Source organism: Lissotriton helveticus, chromosome 5_1, assembly GCF_964261635.1.
Source record: "Lissotriton helveticus chromosome 5_1, aLisHel1.1, whole genome shotgun sequence".
Classification (NCBI taxonomy): domain Eukaryota; kingdom Metazoa; phylum Chordata; class Amphibia; order Caudata; family Salamandridae; genus Lissotriton; species Lissotriton helveticus.
Window position 1 is genome coordinate 133,409,917 of NC_136065.1, and position 27,663 is coordinate 133,437,579.

A 27,663-nucleotide genomic window follows, 5' to 3' on the forward strand; every position below is an offset into this window, starting at 1 on the left:
AAAACATATACCTCAGTACCCCAAAACATATACTCCTATACTCATACTTATTTTAAAAATTACTTAAATTAATAAATTTAATTTATAATATTTAAATACATTAATAAATATTTTTATTTCTTTTTATTTATAATTAATAATAATTAAATCAATTATATAATATTAAATAAAATAAAAAAAATTATATACTTACCAATATTTACGATGTAATGGTATGCGTTGTAATACCATCTGCTATGTAATGCCATGCGTTGTAATGGCATCCGATGTAATGGATCCTGCGTTGTAATAGCTGCGTTGTAACAGCATTACGACGTAAAAGTTGCGTTGTAAGTGATACACACCCATTAGATCTACTTGGAGCATCAGGTAGGGGTGTATATTGGCCCATTTCCTTTTTCGTCTTTATATTATTGGTATCAACAATAACTTGGCGGGAAACTAAAGGGTTGAGACACACATGGGAAACAAATCCATACTCATCCTGCTATACGCCGATGATGCGGTGCTGGTTGCCTGTACAGCAAATGGCCCTCGGATTCTTTTAGATTTGTTTTTAGCTTAAATGAATGATTTGGACCTTCAAGGAAATCACTCATAATCCTATATAATGACCTGTGGTTGTCCAAGCACGAAGTCTAAACATTTTGTACTGGGAGATTTTAATTTGCCAAAGGTAAAACAAAACATTATTTAGGGATTCTTTTTAGTCAATCCCTCAGTTGGACCTCACTTTTAATGTCAAGACTGCAGCACTTTAACAGGAATATCAAGTCAATATTCAGATTTGCCCATAAACTAAAGAATAAACCAATATTAGAAATGTTAAGTTTATATAAATGTAACTACCCCTAAGTTGGGGTATATCGCACTGGGATATGGGGCTGAGGTAGAGCATGCATCCTCCAACGGGTTGAAAAACGCTTTATGCACAGACTATTGTACGTCCGGGGGAGGAGCACTGCCACCTTCATATGACACAAGGAACTCGAGGTGCCACATACAGAGGATTTGATTGTGCTGGCTCCATTGTTACTATGGATTAAAGTTTGGAGAACTCCTAAGGCAGGCCTTCTCAGAAACGGTTTCACTGATTGCTTGTCACTCGATAGGGCAGACCTGACACCCTGGCTCTCTTATTTGAGGTTATCATTCAAGACCATAGGCCTTCAATAATTATGTTATTGTCCTCTTATAATCAGGCCAGAACATAAAGTATGGGTTAAGCAATGCTACCTGGAACAATGTATTAACTTACCCTTGGAGAAGGCACAGGCTAAGGAATCAATAGTCAAATACTTATTAGTGTCACCAACAAGCAGTAGAGAGCCTTACTTAGGATGGATCACGAATCCTACACAGTGCCGTTGGCTCACACCTTTTTAGGTCCCACCCAATTTAACATCTGCATTACTCCCTCGCCAACATAGTTCAATCTCCCAGACTTAATGTAATCTCCTACTCTGGCGACACACAATTCATCCTGTCTCCAAAAACTCCACCACCACCAGACACAACTTCTATGGATACATGACCAGCATCACCAACTGGATGAGAGACAACTGCCTCAAGCTCAACACAGAAAAGACAGAAGTCCTGATCTTCAACAGCAATGACTCCTCCCGGGATGCATCCAGGCGGCCTACCCAACCTCGGCCCACTCCAGCCCCAGCTGAGCATGCCAGGAACCTCAACATCATCCTAGATTTCCTACTCACCATGAGGTACCAAGTCAATACCGTATCATACTCCTGCTTCTACATCCTGTGCATGCTATGCAAGATCTACAAGTGGCTTCCCAAAGCATGAGACGCACCATCACCCAGGCCCTCACCACCAGTTGAATAGACTATGGAAACACCCTCTATGCTGAATTGAGTCCCACCTTGTTCAAAGACTGCAGGCCATCCAGAATGCTACACCAAGAACCGTCCTTGATCTCCCTCGTCACACCCCTATCAGCCCCCACCTTAGACAACTCCACTGGCTCATGGTACACAAAAAGATGCCAGTTCAAGCTCCTCACCCACAAGTATAAGGCCGTGCATGACTCAGGACCTGCCTACATCAAAAACCGCCTGAGATTTCCAAAACCCGCCAGACACCCCTGCTCCACCTCCCTCACATTGGGGCCAGCCCCCGCATACGTCGCAGCAGAATAGGAGGCCACTCCTTCTCGTACCTCGCAGCCAGGGCCTGGAACGGCCCCTCCACACCTCAGGATCTCCCCATCTCTGCCGGAATTCCGAAAGACGCTGAAAACCTGGCTCTTCAACTCAGTCTGGACCCTGCTAGAGCCGGGATACCTTCACGGATGGCAAGTCCCACTGTACAAATCTACTGATGGAGAAGTGTGGCTCACTGGTTAGAAGCGGCAGACCCTGAAGCAGAGGTCAGGCCCGGGACAGGGTTCAATTCCCGATGCGGCAGGGTCTTGGGCTCAATTTCCCCGGACCCGATAATTCTCGCCTCGGTGCCTACTCTAATCATGGGTCCCACTCTGCAACTCTGGGCAATAGCTTGCTTAATCTCCACAACGGCCCCAACAGCGCTGGGATGCCTGGCTTCACCTTGGGGGTGCCCAGGAGGGGGCATCTCACAGGGAAAGCCAGGAAGGGTTCCACAGCGGTATACAGCGCCAGGATGCCCTGAGATGGGGCGGCAGTGCGCTTTACAAGTATACACACATTTACATTTACATTGATTGATCCGTTGGTCTGTTGGATTGTCACTCACATTTTGCTTCCGCCCGTCACGGTATACAACATACATAACAGCCCGCTCTACCCATTGGCTCCCTACACTTTGAGTGACTGCACAAAGTTAGTGCACATCGTTCACATCCACCTAAAAATACTTTAGAAATGCACCTTTTAATATTATTTTGTATATATATTTTTTAAATGGCTATTTATTGTGCCTGTACTTCTGATGCCCAGTCAGTTGATGATTTCTTTCCTGTCTCCTTTTTAAAGTCACTCTTATAAAGTATTTATTTAACTTTTTGACATTGTAGCTGCCTGCAAATTAAGTGCCTTGTAAGGTGATGATTTTCTTCTTGTCACCTTCACGAAAAATAATAGTAAAATGCATGGTGCTACTAAAAGGTTTCTTTTTCTAGCAACAAAAAGCTACATAACCCATTTTTTAAAACTTTTAATAAGTTTTGTTGCAATCATAAAATTGCCACATTTAGGTGGATGCCTCTTTTCTTTTTTCTGTTTTTATTTTTGATGCATATGCTTTCAATAAATAAAAATTAAAACAACCATTGCACCAGGATGCCAAGACCAGACTAATTGGCGTTGCCAACGGTTGTTTTCTCTTTGCAGGCTGAATGCTAGATAAACCACACTGACTGGAGTTGGCAGGGGTTTTCGCTGCCAGGCTTGTCTCCTTTCTGTTTGTGTTCATCGCCCACGGGGCAGTAATTGGCTGGGCGATGTCGGGCCCCCAAGAGGGCATTGTGCGCCAGATCCGCGCTCAAGAATGATTTCTATTAAGGTCAATTGCTGCCTCTTTGCTTTTAAGCAATTTCCACAGTATGTTCGCGCGGGGTTACCATGACGGCAGCAGAATTGCCATTTTTCCTCGTATGTGGCAAGCGGCATAATTCACTAATTAGCTGTGCTTACTCTCCTGGTTCGAAATGAGCTGCTTATGTCGAATGCGTTTTGTCCTCCAATATCTGCCTCCTAATTGGTGCTATTAAACGCCTCTCTGTTGATTGTTTGGAGCGCATACCAAATGTGGATTGTCAATATATTGTATTATAAATAGTAAGCCTTATGTAGCTGCCGAGCGATCCTCCTTGCCGTTTGAAGCACTGAGCGAAGACTCGCCTAGCCTCTGAGAGGCGCTATGTGGAGACACTTCCGGTTGGGTTTTAAAGATTTCCATATTAAGACAACAAACTTTTACTGCTCTGAATTATCATATGGACCAGGTTGGACCAGGCGTCGCTGGCTATTTACAATGATGTGTCTTCTAGGCAGTTTAAGATAGCAATGAATTGTCATTTGCAACTTCTTTGCTGAAACTCCCAGGCGTAATTCGCCAAAATTATATATTGATGGGGCGTTTGCTGGCACTCCAGGGTACCCAGGGCTCGATTTGGGGTACCACGCCGGTGGACGGCGTCCCCCCACTTATTTTACCGGGTTTTTACCGGGTGGACGCTGTCCCCCCTGCCAAACAGCTGGACTTCACTCTTTGGCCTCTCTGGGACGAGATCGGAGCTCACAGCACGCTGCTCACGCGCTGGCTTCTCTGATGCAAGCGCATCTAAGGGGTGAGCGAGGGGAGGCAATGAGCCCGATGGAGCAAGCCACCTTTCGTGACGTCACTCCTGTCGTGACGTCACTTCCGGTGACAGCGTCCCCCCCACTTCTTTTTTTAAGACTTGTGCCCTGAGGGTACCCCCTTGACTACGAAGGACATTTTGTAAGACTCCTCCCACAGAAACTAGTCAGGTGACCCCAAAGTCCTTTCCACCAGGCAGGCAGGTGGAGCACTGCAGAGAAGTTCTCCTATAGCAGTAGCATTGGAAAGCGCCACTTTTCTCACCGGGCAGGTAGACACACATTTCCTTTCTTTTGCTAGTATCTGATGCTAGTTCTTTTTCTTTATACTTGGTGACAATCGCAGTTTACCAACATGCTGCCCTTCTGGGCGTTCTGTTAAGGATGCAGAAGCCACTTATTCGTACAAGGGTTGATTGATATCACTTTCAGTAATGTCATCAGGATAGTATAAGGCTCCATGATATCACTTTTGCTCTTCTTTGGGTTTCTCGTAACACCATGACACCTCTGTTATGTTATGTTAAGGGTATTTAGTATAGCGCAACGACTCACTCCTGAAGGAGTACCGCGGCGCTTAACAAAGTCAAGTTTTAAAAAAAACTTATGAAGTCAGCACAGGAGCAAATGTATAAGGGAAGGCTGTTCCAGTGGTAAGGGGCTAGTTATGAAAACGATTGATCGCCTGCAGGGACACAGCAGGGCACAGCAGTTTGTCGTTAGATCTCACGTTTCCACTAGGGCAGTAGTAAGAAAGTTTCTCTCGTGGAAATACTGGACCATTATCTGCCAGGGATTTATGAGTACTACAGCAACAAATGATTTAATCAAACATTCACCCCCCAGTAAAGAGATCTGGATTAAATCCATCATCAGCCAGACCAGCTTAAATCCAGTAGCACCGCGAGCAAGTGACCCACGTCTGGGAATACCCATCCACTTAGGGCGAAAAGTGTTAAAGCAACAAATGATGGACGGAATACTGAGAAAATCATACATTCACCCCCAGTCAAGAAATCTGGGTTAAATCCATCTTTATTTTGCTCACTACGCCACCCCAGTTTGGACCCAGCCATATGCAAATCACTCTTGTCCCCGTGCCTCATGGGAACAGTCCAGACCGAACTGCCAAGCTGAGTCCTCACTGGATCGGAAACAAGCATCCTGGGACCGGTTTCAGGGTATTACCCTTCATTTGCCAGGCTAGGTTGAATCCAGTGGCACAGCGAGCAAGTGACCCACGTCTGGGAATAGCCATCCCACTTAGGGTGGAAAGTGCTACAGCAACAAATGATGGACGAAACACTGAGAAAATCATACATTCTCCCCCAGTCAAGAGATCTGGGTTAAATCCATCATTCTTTTGCTCACCAGCCACCCCAGTTTGGACCCAGCCATATGCAAATCAGTCCTGACTCTGCTCCTCATGGGAACATTCCAACCCTATCTGCCAAGCCAGGTCCTCACTGGATGGAAACAAGCATCTAGGCATACCCATCCCACTTAGGGCAAAAAGTGCAACAGCATCAAATGATGGAGGGAATGCTGAGTTCTGGGCTAAATCTATTGTTCTTTTGCTCACTACGCCACCCCAGCCAAAACAAAAACAAAAAAAACAGATGGACTTGGCCCAGATCTCTTTACTGGGGTGAATGTTTGACATTGTTCAGCATTCTTTCCATCAACTGTTCTTTTTGCAAGAGATTTATGAGTAAGCAGAGAAGTTTGAACAGGAATCTTTTCCTGACTGAAAGCCTCTGAGCTATACGCTCACTCTAATCCCACAAATCACTGCCTCATAGTTGAATTACTATCCTGATGTACACTCCTCGCATATCACAAACTCACTCATCCACACCCTGGAGTAGTGGCGTAGTATGTCGCAGTGCTTAATGTGTGCACGTGGGTAGTCGGCACCGGCACTCATTTTTGTGAACTGAAATCTATTTGTCATCTTCAGACTTTGACGAGAGAGAGAGAGAGAGAGAGAGAGAGAAAGAGAGAGAAAGAGAGAGAGAGAGAGAGAGAGAGAGAGAGAGAGGGAGAGAGAGGGAGAGAGAGGGAGAGAGAGAGAGTGAGTGAGAGAGAGAGTGAGAGTGAGAGTGAGAGTGAGAGTGAGTGAGTGTGAGAGAGAGAGAGAGAGAATGAAAACGCGATAAAAAAGAGTAAGCAAAAGGTAGGATATTACTGTCAAGGATAGAAAACAGGTATAAAAGAAACTGTGAAGCTCAGGAAAAGAGTCAGGAAGTGTATTGTGGAGGAATGACATTCACAAGGTGAAATCCAAACTATGCTTTCTTTATATTCACCATTCCTGATGTTTGGCAACACCTATGGTCGGGTCCTAATAAAAACTCCGGCCTCATGCACCACTTGTTTTATGAATTAAACCCCATGGTCCCCAGAACCCACCATGTGATAGCCATGATTTAGGGAGCAGAGGGCTCCTCTATCGTCTACATCTGTGAACCTCTGCACTTGCATCACCGCCTTACTATGATGCTTCCGCTGAATAGTAATTATATAGAGCTGCTGTTTGTCCTTTCTAAGCACTGAAGTAACAATGAATAGTATAACCAGCCAACCAAATTATCAGAATGAATTAAAACTTTTTGGCTCCAAAAAAATAACAATTTGTGCACACCTGTGTTTGCATGCATTAGCACATTAAAGACAGTCTTATTGGCGTTGTCAGTACTTATTCTCCTTCTTTTTATGAAAGGGTGCTTACGTTGAGCCGGTGGTTTCTGTTGCTCGGCACCGGCACTTCATTTACAACACCAGCACTTATGACAGTCTGCCACACGGTGACACTGTTTGTCTAATTTAGAGAGCAACAGAACAATTAAAATGACTACTATCTGTGCCCAAGCCATTTTTATAGCTCTGGGGGTCTGGAATATTAACTGTCACACTTCTAGGAGTGCGATGGTTAGTTGCAGTGTTGGTTCTGTCATTGGCAACACTTGCAGGAGCAATGGGTGGTGCAACCTGAAGTGGCTTCCAAACGAGGGACCTGGCACTTATTTTGTTACAAATTAAGCGCTGCAATCTGGGATTGCTTTCCAAGGTTTCTTACATGCCTGTTGAGGTTGTGGCAACTGAAACTGTGTTTCATGAGACCATATTCTCAGTTCCTTCATGTGCACACTACAGCTCAGAGATTCTCTTATATTTCTGATTTCACATACATTCCTTCTAAATCCCTTGATCCTCACCCCACTAAGTGAGATTCTTCTGTTGGTGCATGTTCAATGTGCATATTCAATGTGGCTGGTTAACTCTCTAGGTCAATCTGGATAGGAATTTGTAAATATGCTCCTGCAGGTTTACACCCTTTTTATTGGTACTGATTTGCAACGTTTTCACATTTTCAGAGGATTTAAAGAGCATTACAATTGTGCAAGAAAAAGCAGGACACGTTTTGTGAATTCCTCATTGCATCAATGCAAAGTCAGTTCTGCATAGTAAATGCTTATACAGTAGTACTGTGCATCAGAAAATGCCTTGATATGTCTACACCTGCACTTTAACTGTTATGTTTTGCTCCTTTTTAACAATGCTTTTCAGGGTGATCCCTTCCCATTCTCACAATTGTTATGATCTTGGCAGGAGTAAATCTCCACCTTTTCAGGATGGGACTGGTTCATGGTATGTGAATACTTCAAACTCAGGAGCTTGTGGTTTTTCTAACACTATCTAGGGCATGTCAACCTTGGAGTATCAAATGTGTTATTCAAGGTGCAATCCTCTAAAAGTGGATATTCAACAGAACTATACAAGTGAATTTGCACTCATAAATTAATCCGTTTTCGTGTGTAAGACTGCTTTACACCATTGCTGCTTGCCAAGCCTAAGACTCATCCCTCCACATTGATGGGAGTGCATCCTTGAATGCAGCATCTGGGTTTGAGGTGCCCATCAGTTTCAGGTCTCTCTGCACACACTTCCTCATAATTGGGGCAATAGCATGTTGCTTATATATATTTATATTTTGGAGTATGGTTCTACCTCCTTTAATTGTAAAAAATGTTTTACTTTAAATATAAAACATAAATAAAATGCATTCTGAAGAAAGCCTGGTGCCAATTAGGGATTTCAAATGTTGTCGTAAAGTAATCTTGGCTTTAGGTTCCCACCCAGGTTACCTGCCTTTTCGTAGGGTTGGATCCATCACCACAGCTATTCTGCGCCTTTAGTTGGACATAGGTAGGCTAATGTTTATTATGTTATCGCAGAGATGGATATATTTGTTTTACTCTGTGCTTTATTGAGGGGTTAATCTTGAAAGGAAGAAATTCGGCAACACAAACGACCTAAGAAGGAAAACCTTATTTAATTTATCAACTTTATACACTTGTTTTACTTTTTCACTGTGATTTGTGCTTTTCTTTTATAGTTCTCTGTACACAACAATTATTTTGCGGAAACATAGCACCTTGTGAAATATGATAAAGCATTGCATTCTAATTTAGACCAAATGTCAGGTTTTTGTTTATTACTCGTGGCGTGCTTCTTTTAGTGAAAGAACCATTGTTTTCAAGATGGCACCTCTGTTCACCAAACATTTCTTGCCAGCGCCTCTCTGAAGAAGACTCAAAAGAAGCATCCCATAAGAGGCAGTGTAGTGTGTCGTTGGGAGAGAAATACTCCTCCAGGCTGATCCAAAATGTGATTGACACTTTCACCTAACAATATCTGAATGAGGCTGAGCTAAACCATCCTATGGCCCTGATCCCAAGTTGGCTATCCTCCACACTAAGGCCCCCATTAGGATGGCGGGAGGACTTTGCCCGCCCGCCATCCTCACGGTACTGGGGACCGCCCGCCATAAGGGTGGGGATCCCGTGCATGGCATTAGGATGCGCACACCACAGTGGCGGCCGCATCCAGCATTCCTACCATTGTGGCGGGCGGTGCACTCAGCACCGCCCGCCACAATGGCAGGAAAGCATGCAGTGCACTTCCATGCACAACATGGCAGGCACAGCGCGTTGCCTGCCATGTTGTGCATGTAACTGCTAGGGGGTACGTGCACCCCCGACCCCCGGAGTCCTTGAGGGCCCGCAACGGGCCCCCAGAGCAGACTCTGCATGCCTTTCCGTGGTGGCATTGCCACCACGGAAAGGCATTGAAAATTGTGCATCCTAATATGGCTGGTGGTGTCTGATAGACACCACCACCATATAAACCCTTTTCCGCCCCGGTCGCAAGGCGACCAGGGCGGAAAAGCGGTGGACGGTCTTTCCGACCGCCGCGGACCTCCCAGCCATGTTAATATGGTGGGAGGTCTTTGCAGCAAGGATGGCGGGCGGATTGCCCCCGCCAGGCCGGCGATGGCTACCGCCAGCCTTGCGGGGGCAATCCACCCGCCATCCAAATGGGGCCCTAAGTACATACTTTTATCAACGGATAAGATTAATGCCTCTTATTCCAAGGTTTCAACTTGGAATGAGGCGTAACATGTAGAATCCTTATTTAACACAATTAATTCTCCATGTTTTGCCTTATTTTTGGACCTTTTCCCCTGACACATTTCAGTAAATTTGACCTTCTGGTATCTATCAGAGGCTCTGGGAAATCTGTGCTACAGTTACAAATTGCTTTTTGAATCACCCCTAGCAACCCTTGAATTCCATTGCTAATACATCTTCTATTTAGCAATCAATGCAGTGCATGGATAAGTCATTTTTCCAATGCCTTCATAACTCCTAAACAATAGGTCACTCTGGCATCCAATATGTGATAATTATAAAAATCTTGAAATTAAGATGAAATGTTTCTGCAGTGTAAAGTGAGTTGCAGGCTTTCTTCAATTTGGGGGCGAGGGAGCTACAAAGAATGGCATATAGGGTAATTCATTACGTAGTGATGTAAGGCACGTCGGAATTATACCTTGAGAAAGTTACTCCATTCAAGCCAGCACCATGTTTACAATGTGCTTGTAATTGTGTTTTTCAGAACTTGTGGCATCCAGCACCTGGAGAGAGCGGGCAACAACCTGTCCCTCTTCAAGTCCTTGTACTTCTGCATCGTCACCTTCTCCACCGTTGGCTATGGAGACGTCACACCCAAGATCTGGCCGTCACAGCTTCTGGTGGTGATCATGATCTGTGTCGCCCTGGTGGTTCTCCCATTACAGGTAAGCGTCTGCGAAGCAGTGTTTGGAGAGCGGTCTAGGGGATTCAACAGACTATAGACGCACCTCCAAGTGGAACTTCTTTCCAACTCTGTTCAAATCCAGTGCAAGTAAAAAAGGAGTATCACCATAGAGATTCATGGACTCTAAATGGGATGTGTATCAGAAGAAAAGGAAAGAATTCTTCCTTTTATAGAAACCCCTCACTCACCAGCCTAGTGGTGGCATGCTTCATCATTGGGGTCCACCCTGATGACCGAATGCCATAAGGGTGTGCTACAACACCTCAATTACAGTGGAGCTGGTTTGTGAATGTTTGAGTGCAAAAAGAATGCTAAAAATTGTCCTGGTATAAACTCAAGAAATGTATTTTATTAGTGAGTAACTAGACAATGTTAAAAGAAGTGTGGAGATACTTTGAGGGTAGTTATGACCAAGAGTATCTCTGTAGGTGGTCTGGTCTACATGTTTCAACCTTATAGTGGAAATTACCAGGTTTTCTTCAGGACCATAAAAACAAGAAAATGGACGGTCTACACCCCCTAAAAGGTGTATCCAATCCTAGATTCTTGTGAGAAAAGAAGCAAAAAAATGTTCTGCTTGTGGCGTGAGCACCTGCCAAAATGGGCAATGAGCCGTACCCGCTGCCCCGCTACTAATGCACTCACATTCACAAACTAGCTCCACTGTAATTCAGGTGTTGTAGCACACCCTGATGGCATTTGGTCATCAGGGTGGACCCCAATGATGAAGCATGTCACCACTAGGCTGGTGAGTGAGGGGTTTCTATAAAAGGAAGAATTCTTTCCTTTTCTTCTGATACAAATCCCATTTAGAGTCCATTAATCTCTATGGTGATACTCATTTTTTGTTTGCTACATACCTACCTAGGGGAACAGGAGTAATCCCCATTCACTTTTGGTGAATAGTTCCCTTACTCTCCCCTTTGTTGTTACAAATCCAGTGCAAGTCAGAAGTATTGAACATCAATTGCAATCTCTTTTATGTGACCATCTTGCAAAGATTGGAGGGAGAGCCAACCTGCTGGATTGGCAGCAGTCTGTACTCTATGTATGTTCCTAAATTTGGATTATTTCTCCTGCACAGTCTTCCTTTATAGTGGTAACCTCTGCAGTGCCGAAAGGCTCCTCATGATTATTAAACAAACTTTGTTATTTTGGTTTTATTTATTTAACGTATGCGGGCAGTACACAACCTATGATCAGCGTGAAAGAAGACATTTCCTCCTCCCAACAACACTTTAAGGACGGCCTGTGTTTTATTGTCAGGTCAGGTCAGGTCGATGCTCTGTATCCCACGGTTGTTCCCCTTTTTCCTGTTTGCTCTAAAAGAAATTAGCCTTTTTTTGAAGAACAGGGTACTGCACTGTGCTGGTGGAGGACCTTTATTCCTTTTGCCAAGTGTTGGTGAATCTGGCCAGACAGCACCTAATTCCTGGTTGCAATAAGTATTGCCAGGACTAAAAACAAGCCTTGGCTTGAACACTTGAAAGGTATGCACTAGTAGAAATAGTGTGCACTTGCTTTAACATTCACTGGCATAAGAGAAGTGTTGCACTTGTGTCAGGAGAGTTTCATGAGGACAGGTAAGTAAAATGTCATCCATTTTGTTTTTGCCTAATGCTGAAAGGGGTCATTGAACAAGTACTACTAGGGGGGATTTCTTTCTGTTGTGGATCCACTAAGTGGCTTTTGCTGAGGGCTGAGCCAGCAGTGGTTCCGTTGGGATAACCACCATACCCTACTCTCTAAATGAGGCACAGTTGGACTTGGCCCTTCTGGCAGGTTCACCCCTAAACTTTTTGCTTTTAATGGTGACCTGGTGATGGTGATTTTTGGGTTCTGCGCACTTTCACTGTGTCCCAGTGGAAAGTGCGTGCGCACTCGAGTGCGTGGAGTAAGGTTGGCCTGCCCTCCCATAGGAATGCATGGGGAATGTCTGTGTCCCTGGTAGTTCCTGATGCGTGGGGTGTACAGGCTCGAGTCTGGTATGTGCGGACTCGTGTGATTGAATGCTGCGAAATGATGTATGCGGCATGTATGTGTCTAGTGTGGAAGTGCCACTTCTAGACATGGCTGTGTGTGTGCTGTAAAGGTGCTGGCGTGTGATTGGCTGGAGCTGGCTGGGATGCCAGGCTCCATGAGTCATGATGGGTCTTCCCAGTGGTGAGTGTGGAGATTAGCATGCTGATGGCTGGGGAGGAGTGCACCTGGGTCCTGAATAGGGCTGGGCTTTCCCCACACAATGCTGGCTCCGCCCCCTGTGGTGTGTCTAACGACCCTAGCCTGCCTAGTGAATAGAGTGAGGGGCTGAGCACATTAAGGGTGCTCCCAGACCAGCTGTGACTGGTTCTTCCCCCACCCTGCACACAGACAAAGGATTTATTAGTATAAAAAGGGGCTGTGTCCCCTTGCAAGTTGTTCTTTGCTGATCTTACTGAGGGGGGCTGCTGCTGCTGCTGGCGCCAGGAGGAATCGCCACTTGGGACTGCCTTCCTGCCTGGAGGGCCCAGTGAGCTGGCCCCTGGCCCAGCCTTGCCCCCCCACCTGCCTTGCTCTGCAAGAAGGACCTGGTTGCTGGACTTTTTGTTCACCCTTCAAGCGCTTGGAAGCGCTGTATTTTGTGCCCTAGCGCTTGGGAGCGCTTATTTCTGCTGCTTGCGCTTAGGAGCGCTTTATCTTTGCCCATAGCGCTTAGGAGCGCTTTATTTTGTTTTAGCGCAGGGAGCGCTTTAAATTTCATTGAGCACAAGGAGCGCTGTGTACCGAGGGAGCCTACCCCTCAAACCTGCCGCCCCAAGGAGACGTTGCCGGGCCGCTGCCAGTGCGACCCGGATTGTGGCCGGGGGCGGGACGAGCGGGACAAGAGGAAGTGGTAGGAGAAAACGAGGACGGGAGCCCCCGCCTCACAGGACAGCCTGGGAGAGAGAGAAGAGCCGGCGGGACACGGAGAGAGCCCCGTGCCCGGAAGCAGTGGTGGAAGTGAGGCGGAGGGGGCCCGAGGCACATTGCCGGTGCCTGCCCCCGCCGCAGAGTGAGGAGACACACTGCTCTCCTCCCGAGCAGAGACAACGCCGTCGGAGCCACGAGCAAGGCAGGGAGAGTCCTGCCACACCGGAGGAGGCCCAAGGAGTCCTGCCCACTGCGAGGAGGAGCCTACGCAACAGGAAGCCGGTGAGGGGGGGCCCGGGGGCATTCCTTCCTTGAACCTAGGAGGCTCACAAGTCACGGGGGCCATTGTCTGTTGAGTCCCCAGGAGGGGGACTCCAACAAAGGCGTCATTGGATCTGAGAGCCCCGAGAGGCTCCCTGCCCGCAATATTGTTTTAGAGCCCTGAGAGGGCATTTTTGGTTATCTCGAGCCGCAGAGGCTCAGTGGCATTTCTTAGAGCCCAGAGAGGCTCCAGCGACGGCCGCATTCTTGTGTAGAGCCCAGAGGGGCTCTGGGGCATCTGTGCAAGTTCGAGTTCGTGCATTTTGGGAGGTAGAGCGGCCCCGACAGGCAGCGGGCCGCTACCCCCACACAGGGCACAATTCCCGAGTCCACGAGGCCCACAGGGACATAAGTGATTGTTCCTCGAGCCTGACAGGCTCACGGCGCCCCATTTGTTTAGAGCTCTGAGAGGCTCAGAGGGGGCATTTTGTTGTGCAGAGCCCCGAGGCTCCAATGTTGGCCCCATCATCCTTGTGGGCAGTTGCCACGTTTAGGCCCCGGACACTGGGACACAGGGCGCCCTAGCCCCAACAAGTCCAGAGGGCCTAGGGACTGCCACAGGTTGTGGCTCATGTGAGTTTTGCACAATTACTTGTCCTTACACCTCTGAATGTGTTTTGATGCATCATGTGTTTTCCTTCCTTACACCTCTGAATGTGTTTTGATGCATCATGTGTTTTCTTTCCCTACACCGCTGAATGTTAATGCATCATGTGTAATGTTCCTATGCTTATACCCCTAAATGTTGGTGAAACTTAGGTGGTTGTTTTCTCCTAGTACAGGTGTTGCTAGTGAGGTCTTGGTTCCCTGCGCAATATTTTCCTAAGGTGGTTAGGGTTGAATAGGAGGTACTTACCCTTTACCAGTAATTACTGGTTGTGTGCTAATTTGTGCTAAAGTGATTATTATTCTATGATCTACAACGTGCTATTCCTAACAGTATTTCTAAGTCTAAAAGTGCATATTCCTGACAGTGGTCCATGTGGCCCTGTCTTGTACATATCCCCTGTAAATTCTGCCCGTGCCTGTTGGCACATTGTAAAATGTGTGTTCTTATCTAATGTGTTTTGGTATAATACGAAGGCTATTTTTATATAACCTTGTGTGGAGTTTCCTTTGTGGTGGGCATTGGGTGTTGTTGCTGGGTGCGCGCGCAAACACTTAACCTACATAGCCTCCAAGTTTAGCCTGGCTGCTCGCGTCACGTTACCTAGAGGGTGAGCAGGGGTTATCTTGGTGTGTGACTCCCTTGCCCTGACTTGGAAGTGGTGGTCTCTGACTGACAATGGTGCAAGCCTTGGCCAGCCAGAGATCCCGTTTCTAACATTGGTGGCAGGCGGTGAGGATCCGGATTTGTGTTTGCGTTGTACCGCAGTGGCAACGGGCCACACTACAAAACTCTGCAATTTAGATAATTGCATGTTGGGGATTATTGTTTTTTGAAGTTCCATTATTTTCTTCTCCTAAAGGTATCATTGTGCAATTGTGTCCAGTACATTTGTCCCCCGCCCTGCGCCCAAAGTTGGTACCTGTGTCACGTGTGGTCAGGTTGAGGAATCGGGGGTAGTAGAAACTGCCTTACCAGTCCGAGGGGAGGGTTGTGTGTGGATGAATGGTGTGTTGCACTGGACAAGTGAGGGTGAGTTCTCTAGGATAGGGAACTGGCTGAATACCTTGTGAATTGTGTACTCCTGTGTTAAGCTCAGACCCCTAGGTTCCCTGTGTAATCTTTTCTCTGGAACGTCCGCCAAAATGGAGTCTACTTTTAATTTCAGTGATCTAGGTACCTACAGTAAAGGGGAGCTGCTAAGGTTCTGTGAATAGAGAAACATAGGGTGGGGTGAGTCAGACTTTTACGGACTTGGAGACCGCCTGATAAGATGGCAAGAGGATCAATGGGATCTTGAGCGCAGTGAGGAAAGGGACTGGGCCTCACACCATGAGGGTGGTGGGTCTGTGGGGAGCCCTGAAGATTCAGGAGAGGAGGGAGAAGATGACAGTACCTGGATGCCAGTAGAGAGTAAAGACCCCATAGGTACGGAGTCCCTTGCTGGGTCCAGCGTAGGAGGCAGCACCTCATCCCTTTCCCTGTCCCCAGAGGAGTGGGAGGATAGGAGGAAAGAAAGGGAGCACCAGCTGGCCTTAGAGAATCTCAGGTTAGAGCATGCCCAGGCTATGGCACAGCTGGAGGTTAAGAAGCAACAGCTAGAGACTGAGAGGGTCTTAGCGCAGGAGAGGATAGAGGCTGAGATGGCCTTGGCCAGGGAGAAGATAGCCCTAGAAGGTAGACTATCCCCTGCGCGTAATTGTAATTTTCTGGACTCCCCAGGGCGGGTTGAGTCCAGTGGTGGCAGCTATATAGAGCCCAGTGCAAGAAGTCCCACCCCCAGTTCCCACAGTCTGGTACCCTTTTTCCCCAGAAGAGGAGTATAGGTTGAAGTTCAGGGACAGCAGGAAACTGTCTCACCAGTCTTAGGAGGAGTTTGCAGGGGACTGTCAGTGTGCACTGATTGAGTGGTTAGAGGTTCCCACGGGACCTGATTTTGACAAACTGTTTGATCTTATTCTCAAGGAGCAGGTGCTCAGTCGTTGTTGGCCGGAGTTGCGGCAACACCTGTTGAGGTTGGAGACCTTTGATCCTTGGGTGCTTGCAAGGGAAGCAGACAGATTGGAAAGTGCTAGAGATTCTCTAGAGTCATTAGGGAGTGACTCCAAAAGTAGTGGTTCAGGTATCTTCCAGCCCAGCGTGGTGGAAGAGGATCAGTGTAGCCCAGCTAGGTCCCAGGATAGCGAGGAGGGTGTAGGGGCTTACTGCATGGCTCAGTGGAGCAGGAGTAAGAGGGTGACCGAGGGTCCCCAGACGCCCGAAGCCCTGCCTCAGGACTTGGATGGTTTCTTGAGGGAACACCAGGTTGGGGACCTAGGCTGTCCTGTTAGTCCATTTGAGGAAGATCTCCTAGTGTCTAGGGAACCTGGAGCATCTGTAACTAGAGCTCCAGGGGTTCCAGTGTCCGGCAGTGCTACTCCAGGAGGGAGGGCACAGAAGTCCAAAGTGAGGAGTGATTGGGGGATGAGTTTCCCAGTGGATGATCCAGTGGACCAGGGACTAGCCATTTGAGCTAGATCTTCTTGGGGGGACCCGGGTGGCGCCACTTCTGTTCTGGGGGATCTTAACGCACTGCCAGGTGGACAGGGGACGGGAGATCTGTGCCAGGCAGGCAGTCACACTACATATGTGTCATTTGTTAGCCTCGGGGGGATGGTGTGTGAATCCCCAGAAGTCCTGGAGTGCCAGGCAATTATTCCACCAAAGGTTCTAGACCAGAGGTTGGAAGGCCCGGTTCAGGATCCGCCTGACCTGAAGCGTAGGACGTCTGTAAACAGTGTCCTGACCGGTTCATCTTCCAGGGGAACCTCTCTAGTTGGGAGAGTGCAGACCTCTGGAAGGGGGTGCAGAGGGTGGGAGAGCCCACCTCTGACCCCGGTGCAACCTGAGGGGTTAAACCCTGGGTTGGAATGGTGTTCTGGTTGTACCCGTCGCCGGAGACGGAGGAACCCTAGGAGAAGAGGTAGGGGGAGGAGAGCCTTCCCTGAGACTCCTGGTCTGCCTGAGGGTGTAGACCCTAGGCTGGAGAATCAGTGGCAGTCTAGTCCTGTCTTGCAGACAGGAAGAGTGGAGAATAGCTACTATGTGCCAGGGGTTACTAACCCCCGCTCTGCAAATAGGCAAGGACCAGTGGCACCTGGGTGGCCCAGGGCCTGGTCCTGGCCGCGGACAGCTTGGGAGTACCAGTGGGATAGCCCAGTTGTTCCAGACAGTGGTTTTGGAAGGAATCCCATGGGTTCACCGTGGCGTAGAAAAGGAGGGTGTCCCTGCAGTTGTGGGCCCGCGTCCGTGTTCTATCGCCCCAAGCAGGGAAGTCCATCACGGTGGTGATTGTTTTCCCCTGAGTTTTGGCTGGAAGGGGGTTGTGTTGGACTTGGCCCTTCTGGCAGGTTCACCCCTAAACTTTTTGCTTTTAATGGTGAACTGGTGATGGTGATTTTTGGGTTCTGCGCACTTTCACTGTGTCCCAGTGGAAAGTGCGTGCGCACTCGAGTGCGTGGAGTAAGGTTGGCCTGCCCTCCCATAGGAATGCATGGGGAATGTCTGTGTCCCTGGTAGTTCCTGATGCGTGGGGTGTACAGGCTCGAGTCTGGTATGTGCGGACTCGTGTGATTGAATGCTGCGAAATGATGGATGCGGCGTGTATGTGTCTAGTGTGTAAGTGCCACTTCTAGACATGGCTGTGTGTGTGCTGTAAAGGTGCTGGCGTGTGATTGGCTGGAGCTGGCTGGGATGCCAGGCTCCATGAGTCATGATGGCTCTTCCCAGTGGTGAGTGTGGAGATTAGCATGCTTATGGCTGGGGAGGAGTGCACCTGGGTCCTGAATAGGGCTGGGCTTTCCCCACACAATGCTGGCTCCGCCCCCTGTGGTGCGTCTAACGACCCTAGCCTGCCTAGTGAATAGAGTGAGGGGCTGAGCACATTAAGAGGGCTCCCAGACCAGCTGTGACTGGTTCTTCCCCCACCCTGCACACAGACAAAGGATTTATTAGTTTAAAAAGGGGCTGTGTCCCCTTGCAAGTTGTTCTTTGCTGATCTTACTGAGGGGGGCTGCTGCTGCTGCCCGCCAGGAGGAACCGCCACTTGGGACTGCCTTCCTGCCTGGAGGGCCCAGTGAACTGGCTCCTGGCCCAGCCTTGCCCCCCCCCTGCCTTGCTCTGCAAGAAGGACCTGGTTGCTGGACTTTTTGTTCACCCTTCAAGTGCTTGGAAGCGCTGTATTTTGTGCCCTAGCGCTTGGGAGCGCTTATTTCTGCTGCTAGCGCTTAGGAGCGCTTTATCTTTGCCCATAGCGCTTAGGAGCGCTTTATTTTGTTTTAGCGCAGGGAGCGCTTTAAATTTTTTTGAGCGCAAGGAGCGCTGTGTACCGAGGGAGCCTACCCCTCAAACTCGCCGCCGCAAGGAGACGTTGCCGGGCCGCTGCCAGTGCGACCCGGATTGTGGCCGGGGGCGGGACGAGTGGGACAAGAGGAAGTGGTAGGAGAAAGCGAGGACGGGAGCCTACCCGGCCTCGCAGGAAGGCCTGGGAGAGAGAGAAGAGCCGGCGGGACACGGAGAGAGCCCCGTGCCCGGAAGCAGTGGTGGAAGTGAGGCGGAGGCGGCCCGAGGCACATTGCCGGAGCCTGCCCCCGCCGCAGAGTGAGGAGTCTGCTCTCCTCCTGAGCAGAGACAACGCAGTCGGAGCCACGAGCAAGGCAGGGAGAGTCCCGCAGCACCGGAGGAGGCCCAAGGAGTCCTGCCCACTGCGAGGAGGAGCCCCCGCAACAGGCAGCTGGTGAGTGGGGGCCTCGGGGGCATTCCTTCCTTGAGCTAGGAGGCTCACAAGTCACGGGGGCCATTGTCTGTTGAGTCCCCCGGAGGGGGACTCCAACAAAGGCACCATTGGATCTGAGAGCCCCGAGAGGCTCCCTGCCCGCAGTATTGTTTTAGAGCCCTGAGAGGGCCCCGGGGGAAATTTTGGTTATCTCGAGCCACAGAGGCTCAGTGGCATTTCTTAGAGCCCAGAGAGGCTCCAGCGACGGCCGCATTCTTATGTAGAGCCGAGAGGGGCTCGGAGCATCTGTGCAAGTTCGAGTTTGTGCATTTTGGGAGGTAGAGCGGCCCCGACAGGCAGCGGGCCGCTACCCCCACACAGGGTACAATTCCCGAGGCCCACAGGACATAAGTGATTGTTCCTCGAGCCTGAGAGGCTCACGGCGCCCCATTTGTTTAGAGCCCCAAGAGGCTCAGAGGGGGCATTTTGTTGTGCAGAGCCGAGAGGCTCCAACGTTGGCCCCATCATCCTTGTCACAGCTGCCCAGCACTTCGTGGGCAGTTGCCACGTTTAGGTGCCTGACACTGGGACACAGGGCGTCCTAGCGCCAACAAGGCCAGAGGGCCTAGGGACTGCCACAGGTTGTGGCTCATGTGAGTTTTGCACAATTACTTGCCCTTACACCTCTGAATGTGTTTTGATGCATCATGTGTTTTCCTTCCTTACACCTCTGAATGTGTTTTGATGCATCATGTGTTTTCTTTCCCTTCACCACTGAATGTTAATGCATCATGTGTAATGTTCCTATGCTTATACCCCTAAATGTTGGTGATACTTAGGTGGTTGTTTTCTCCTAGTACAGGTGTTGCTAGTGAGGTCTTGGTTCCCTGCGCAATATTTTCCTAAGGTGGTTAGGGTTGCATAGGAGGTACTTACCCTTTACCAGTAATTACTGGTTGTGTGCTAATTTGTGCTAAAGTGATTATTATTCTATGATCTACAACGTACTATTCCTAACAGTATTTCTAAGTCTAAAAGTGCATATTCCTGACAGTGGTCCATGTGGCCTTGTCTTGTACATATCCCCTGTAAATTCTGCCCGTGCCTGTTGGCACATTGTAAAATGTGTGTTCTTATCTAATGTGTTTTGGTATAATACAAAGGCTATCTTTATATAACCTTGTGTGGAGTTTCCTTTGTGGTGGGCCTTGGGTGTTGTTGCTGGGTGCGCGCGCAAACACTTAACCTACATAGCCTCCAAGTTTAGCCTGCCTGCTCGCGTCACGTTACCTAGAGGGTGAGCAGGGGTTATCTTGGTGTGTGATTCCCTTGCCCTGACTTGGAAGTGGTAGTCTCTGACTGACTTTGGCGCAAGCCTTGGCCAGCCAGAGATCCCGTTTCTAACAGGCACATATACAAGAGGCAGGTGGACATTTCATTCACTAAATCTCAGTTTCTCTGTTTGGGACATATTGTTAATCATGGTTTACATCATAAAGCACAGTTTCACCTATTGGGAGAAAGTTTCATGCCTTGGTCTCTCATTTATTGTGAGTCCATAGATTGATGCACAGAGTCATTTGGTGAGTTCCACATCTTGAAGTACAGTTGCTTTCATTGGTTGCAAACCTAATGCCTAGGTTCGCAGACACTATACATGCAGAGGTTTCTATTGGTAAAGTGTGTAATAATGTGTTCTACCTGAGGCCTTCTTCAGGGCTGACAACATTACAAAGAGATGGTGAGGGAAATAAAAAGAAAGAGTGAGAGAACATTTGAAGATTGAAAAAAGACTGCAGGAGCTCATGAGAGATTAATAAAAAGTAACAGATGAAGAAACAGAAGTGTGAAGGATAAAAAGCAACAGTAGGAGACCATAGACAGACAAGAACTACCATCATGTTACTGCATTAAAAGAGATCCAAATATTCTCAATAATGTAAGAGCCGAAGTATGATAAGGTCACCAGCCTAGAAAACAGCAAATGCGGTCAAAGGACAGCAGTTATGCAGGTAATGTATTGACATAGGGAGCAGTGTGGGAGAGGAGGAGATGGGGTTAAGACAAAATATACTCTTTCAAAAGAAAAATAGGCAACACGTGTCCACTGACACAAGAGGTCCCTGTGGTCTGCAGGAAGGAGAGCGAGGATGCTGTGCAGGTGATTTAGGTTAGTAATGGAAAGATGTGGAGAGGACAGTCATCAGGGGGAACCAACAGTAGTATAAAGAACACAGGAGTAAGCATCAAAAGGTACCACTTGAGACATTCCAATGTTTACCACTGAGGAAGTTTTTCAATCCCTTGAAATGTGGAAATCAATCGCAGCAAATGCTAAACATACGTTTCATAGATGTCCAACTATTAAAAGAAAATATTAGTGAACCTGCTCAAGAATGTTTTCGAATGATCTTACATGAGGTATAGGTAGAAAATACAGGGTACTGTTCTAGGACAGAAAAAGCAGAGGGGGAGCCACAGAAACTGCGGTGGAAACAGAATTCGGCAGCAAAAGTCCAGGACTTAGTGACATCTTTGCAGATCCGTTTCCAGATGGCGAGTTTATTGAGTGGGCTGTAGCTGCCATATTGCTAGTACAGTGGAAAGAGAATCCCTGTCATGTCAAAGGGGGCCAGGAGCATACTGTCCTGTCTACCAATCAGTTAGGCTGTCGAAGGAACAATCAGCCATGGCGGTTCAGCCTGAGGGACTTCTTGTCGGTTGTAGTGATTCGCTCACGGCTGAATGCCTTTTGACCGTCTTTTGCTCCTTCAGCACACATATATCAAGGCGGATGCTGCGAAGATGAAAAATATCTTTAGAAAGCATTCATTTGTAAATTTGTGAGATTTCATGTAACAAATGCCTGCCTACAGCGCTAGCACAGTGCAATAAAATTCTACACCTAAAAGCATATTGCCTTCAATACATACTTTACAAAATAAGCAATCAGGCCTAAAAATACTTCGTCTTAACTTTTCATTATAAATAGATAAGTCCTAAGGAATCGGATATAACTTTTTCGAGTGACTTGATAAGCTTTTAGCCTTTGCTATGGCTTAACACTATAAAAAATAAAGTTTATGAGCTACCTCCTATAGTCTGTTACTTAACACTATAACCAGTAGAGGCCTACTGAAATGCACATATGCTGGAAACCATTATACACAGAGCTATGAAATTGCTAAAATGTACATACTGAAAGTTGGCAAAAAAAATGTAAAAGCACCTCAATAGGGCATAATCACAGTGAACACCCCAGGGATTGTCAGAATTGGTGGCCAACACCACACACCCCAGCCTATAACTGTAATCAATGAGATTTTTTTGTAATGTGTTTAATTATTTTTTAACGTAAAGAATAAACAGACAGATCAATATTAAAATCAGGGTATTTAAAGTTGCATTCAGTAACAATCATCAGTGGTGGAATAAAGTTCAACAAATATCTCAAATCTCATTGTATGTGCAGAGGGCCGCAGAGAATAAATGAGCTTACATACAACAAAATACCTTTTTATTGCCTTTAACACACTGTAATAGCAACCAACTGTTAAAGGTCTACTGGCTTTAACACAAAGTTTTCACACTATATGAGATAGGCCTACTGCCTTTGTCATAACGTTTAATAGTAAGCAGATCAGACCTATGGCATCGGATATAATGTTTTCCAACGCACCAATCAGGCTTATAGCTTGTCATCATAAACAATCAGTCCTACTGTTTTGAGCTTTCCCTCAAGGAAACCATCAGGCACACAGTCATAAAATGAGAAAGGTATGCAGAATTAAAACTTGGCTAAGCAAAATGCTGTCTCTGTAGTACTACTGAAAGCAATGTTTTTAGGTTAATCACATAGAACAGTTGCTCTGTCTAACCAGACCTAAAAATATGTTTCAATTTAAGCCCTTCATCCTTTCATTCAAAGCCTTTCACAGAGAGGAAGCAAAAGGACTTTTTCATCATAAATATTAATGAGCCAAGAATGTTTCCAAAACTCTGCCAAGGGGGTATTTTATGATGCTACTGATTAGTTCATCAGTGACAGCACATAATGAATTTGTGGGTTACAAAGAAGTCAGTTTGAAAAAAAATCACTCTCTGCTTTGCGACCCATCCTTTGATTATTTTCTTTATAATAATAATTAGTTTTAAAACGTCTTGTATTGCAATATTAGATCTCTGTAGTGATGTAAATGTTTGGATAATGACTTTAACACGTTAATTGCTTCGAACGTTCCGCGCCAGTGCTGAACGTTCGAACAAACGGGTGGGGCTGCGACGGTCAACAGTCATTCGCAGCACCAGGCAGATAGTGCTCCCGTCGGCCGTTGGCCGACGGTAGCACGGAACGGGTTAAGCTAATCAGTAAACTTCCCTTTGATTTTGTGATCAATTTCAGGACATCGTTTAATTGACCATTTATGGGACATTTTAAAAGTATGATGTTCAGACCATAATACGTCTACTAAGTGGATCTTTTTTGTATTACTAGTTTGAAGAACTTGTATATCTATGGATGGAGCGCCAAAAATCTGGAGGAAACTATAGCCGGCATCGGGCTCAGACTGAAAAACATGTGGTCTTGTGTGTCAGTTCCCTGAAAATTGATCTTCTGATGGACTTCTTGAATGAGTTTTATGCTCATCCCCGGCTTCAGGTAAAGGCCTAAGAGTGTTGTCCAAGTGCAGTTCTGCTATATAGTACCGTGTTCCAGAACATAGATAAATGAATTCGAAATATTAAAACTGTTTGCTATTTTTGTGTAATGTATGTCTAGAGCATCACATTTCGAATACCACATCCAAAATCACAGAATGAGCATTTTCTCAATATTCGTGGGTAAAAAATAGATGTATTTAATATGTAGGCAATTATCTGTAGTGCTAATCATGGTTCTGAATATTAGTGACCTGTTGGTTCTTGTAAGCAGGGGCGTTATTCAGAGCTAGCCAGAGGTAATAGTTTGGACTGATTTGCAACTCTTGTGGTTTAACTACTGATCTTTTAAATTTAAGGAGACTTTTTGATTTTGCTTGTTGTAGTAGGTGTTCCTTTTGACTTTTATCAATCATTGTCCATTGACAAGGTGCAATTTTGAATTAATGCTGAAAAAATAAACATATAATGAATGTTCTATTTTTGGAAGTTGAAGGATCAAACGGTTTGTGAGATATTACTTTAGGTAATGTTGTTATGAAAGGTCATATGGATATGTGGGCTACCCTTATCACCTATGTGCAATAACATTGCTGGTTGTGTCTGCAGCATATGGAAAATCCCTAGAGTGTTTATGAGGCCCAAACAAAGAATATGTACATATTCTATTAACCAGATTGGTTATGCTTGTTATGCTATTATGAAGTTGGATGAGGGAGTTTCTTTGGGTGGCTTTGACTGGGAGATTTCCATATTGAACTAATCATCTCTGTGCCCACCTAGAAGACGCCTCCTTGCATATATTCTGTGTGAAGTATAATTTTTTGCCAGGCACCTGCTACATGGTTGTCAATTAAATGGACACAACTGTGTTGAAAATAAAGAAGGTGAGGTGTGGTTGTCTGCAGTAATGTTGGGTTTACTAAGGCAAGTGCTTTTCCTTTTGTCCTGTAAGATGAGTGGTAGGTGGACTTTCTATCAGGCCCAGCTTTCTTCAGGAGATCAGAATCTATAATATCCAATGATTTGCTTGTCTTATTTCAGGATTACTATGTTGTGATTCTTTGCCCAACGGAGATGGACATTCAGGTTCGAAGAGTTCTTCAGATTCCGCTGTGGTCTCAGCGAGTAATCTATCTACAAGGATCAGCACTGAAGGATCAAGATCTCATGAGAGCCAAGTAAGTGGAGGCTTCTTTGTTTTATTCTTGCTGAAATCCCTTACAGTCAGCATTGAAAAAAAGAATGTCTTAAGGAGAGATATTATATGTTACTTTTATGAATGAACAATTGTATGCAAAGCATGCATGCTAAATCGTGGTCAGAATCATTCGTAGCTCTAATAACCAGGGTGGTATCATCACATCAAATCGATTTATAACGGGGATCACTATTTGTGTGTTCGTCTCAACGTCAAGGCTTCACATAATCTACGAAGCTTGGAAGGCTTCTCTGCCATATCGGTGACCAATTCAAAATATTAGAATATTGAACTATAGTCTTACCTTGGTTCTCTGGTCGTGAGGCAGCATCATGATGCAGGATAACAAATTCAATATAGTCTGCAGACAGTAGCACACCGCAGCGTATGGGAGATGAGAGAAAACGCAACACAAGAAATTGACTTGAGGGTGTTTGAAGCCAACTGGGTCCTATTAGATTTATTTAGCTTCTTCTGGTTGTGGGTCATCAAAAGATTTTTGAGAGGTCGTCTCACATTCAACTTTTGAGCGTTTGTGCCCTTTGGCAAATTATGTAAGCATTAAAATGTGTCCATCTGCCATTTGTGATATTAGAGAGTAATGGGAAACATCTGTTCGAAAGGGTGAATCATGCCCTTGGCAGATGTGGTGCACAACGCGGAGTCAATAGATGGTAAAGCAGGGAAGTGAGGCAAGAGATGTGTTGTCTGTCCTTAAAATCTGTGTACAAAACACCCTGTGCCAGCAATAAGTCCCCCTTTCTTTGCATTGCTGCAACACATTACTGCTCTTTTTCTTCTGTTTTAAGACATAGGTTTATATTAAGACAGGGGTCACCTGACCTCAATATACACTTTTAACTTTGAAACTTCTCCTGTGCCTGAATAACTGTGAGCATATTTTTGGGAGAAGTTGAGGAAGGTTGGTTTCTGTAATATACCCTATTTGCAGCTGCACTATGGATCCAAAAATAGTAATTGGTCGGCATAAATTCCCATGACAAACACATAATGGGGAGCGGAGTTCCAGTAGGGTGGGGGTGATGTGTTCCTTTATCTTCAGACTCATGATCAGCGTGTAAGATGCCTATAAAGTGTTGAATAGTGCAGTCTTGGAAGTTTTAGTGCAGGGCATTGGCAGCCTCCAATTGTGCAAGTACAAGGAATTCAATTACAGTTTTGAAGTTGTTTTCTGGGATAAATCGATTCACTTTCTGCAGTTGAGATAGCTTATTTGAGGCTCTCTTTATCTTGGGAGGTGAGGTCAGTCTCCATGCTGAAACCAAGAGACTTGACATTTTATGAGTTGGCATTAGAATTTGTCCAGGTTCATGCCACTAAGCCAAATCTGGAATAGTTGTTACCTGGTCTTGGTGAATAGTATGAATTATTTTTGGTGGTGATGAGTATGGGTGAGGTAAAAGCAGTTTTTGAGGAGTTAGATGTCTGGAGCAGAGGAGACTTTCAAGTAGAGTGGTGTGTTCTCATGTATTGGTCCTTTTTGATGCTGATACTGATGAGTAGAGCCCAACGGGACTCCATGTATCAGTTGAAGACGATGGGAGACAAGATGGAACCTGGAGAATCTGCAGGTTATACGGATTTCTGTGACTTAGAGGTGCCCATGTGAACACATTTGTGTCAGTTGGTTAAATAAGTAATAATATGTACTTGTAAATTGCTCTGTGCATAATCTAGTCTATTGTATTTTAATTGGTCTGTGCCATTATGGAGACATAGGCCAGTCATATGTAAATCATTGATAAACCCAACACACAAAGGGGTTGTCCAGATCACAGTCCCAGGCCCACCTGAGTGGGAACACAAGCAACGCCAGACTGTTTTCAGCCTTGTTGTGCCTGATCATTGTAGTGCAGCATGTGTCCCATGGTAAAGTGGGGCCTGGGCATACGCTTGCTTATTTTAGGAGCCTAACTTGGCCCAAAATGATGGATGGAATTCTTTTATTTATCTCATGAATGTCTTAGCATAGCCCTCCTACTGTACCTCAGCCATTGGTAATTACTCATGACGGCAATGTCTGTGTAATTTCATGTAGGGATTACCCATATGCAAATTAGTCTTGGCCCAGCCCAGCTTGAATTACAAGGCAAGATCCCCTGTGAACAAGAGCATAAGCAATCCCAGGTGTTTTCAGCTTTATTGGGTCTCGGTAGAAAGCTGTAATTTGGGCCCTAACAAATGTGGGCATGTGACCCACATCTGGGCTACCCTTAGACCTTAGAAAGACAAACATAGACAGCACAAAAGGTTTTTCCCACTGCTAATTACTCCGTGTAGTGTTTCAGCACATAATTTTCATCTCATATACCATTAAAAGCATGGACCAGCCATTTATAAATTAGTCTGGCTTTGCCCCACAATTTCCAGGCTAGTGTTGACCAGTGTGCTTCAGGTCTCAAAGTGAATACCCTCACTGTAGGCTTTCTGAGAGTTACATAGTTACAATGTGATATTGCAAGGTAATAGTACATGTTCTGTTCTTGGTGTTACAATATTGCCAGATGATCTATTGGTTCTGTTGGTCCTGGAGACTCTAGGCCTTCTCCTTAATAATAAGGTTTTTCGCACCATTTTTGTCAGGATTCCGTCGAGTGCTGGTGCCAAGATTACATCACCCAATTCTTAAAAAAAGGGACACATTGGTAGGTTTATTCCATTCATGCAATGTATGTGTGTGAGTCCAATCTAGACACCACAGCAAAACACGTGAAACATATTTTCCCACTGCCAAAAAACATATACTTAG

At 46.2% G+C, this 27,663-nt stretch overlaps 1 protein-coding gene across 1 annotated transcript in view; it reads left to right on the forward strand.

Moving 5' to 3' along the window:
- KCNT1 (potassium sodium-activated channel subfamily T member 1) overlaps nucleotides 1-27,663 on the forward strand; it is a 739,470-nt gene that overhangs the window by 411,944 nt on the left and 299,863 nt on the right. The window contains exons 11-13 of the mRNA XM_078640347.1: nucleotides 10,263-10,443; nucleotides 23,529-23,693; nucleotides 24,737-24,873. Coding sequence (XP_078496473.1) covers nucleotides 10,263-10,443; nucleotides 23,529-23,693; nucleotides 24,737-24,873 — 483 coding nt within the window. The remainder of the gene's footprint in view (nucleotides 1-10,262; nucleotides 10,444-23,528; nucleotides 23,694-24,736; nucleotides 24,874-27,663) is intronic.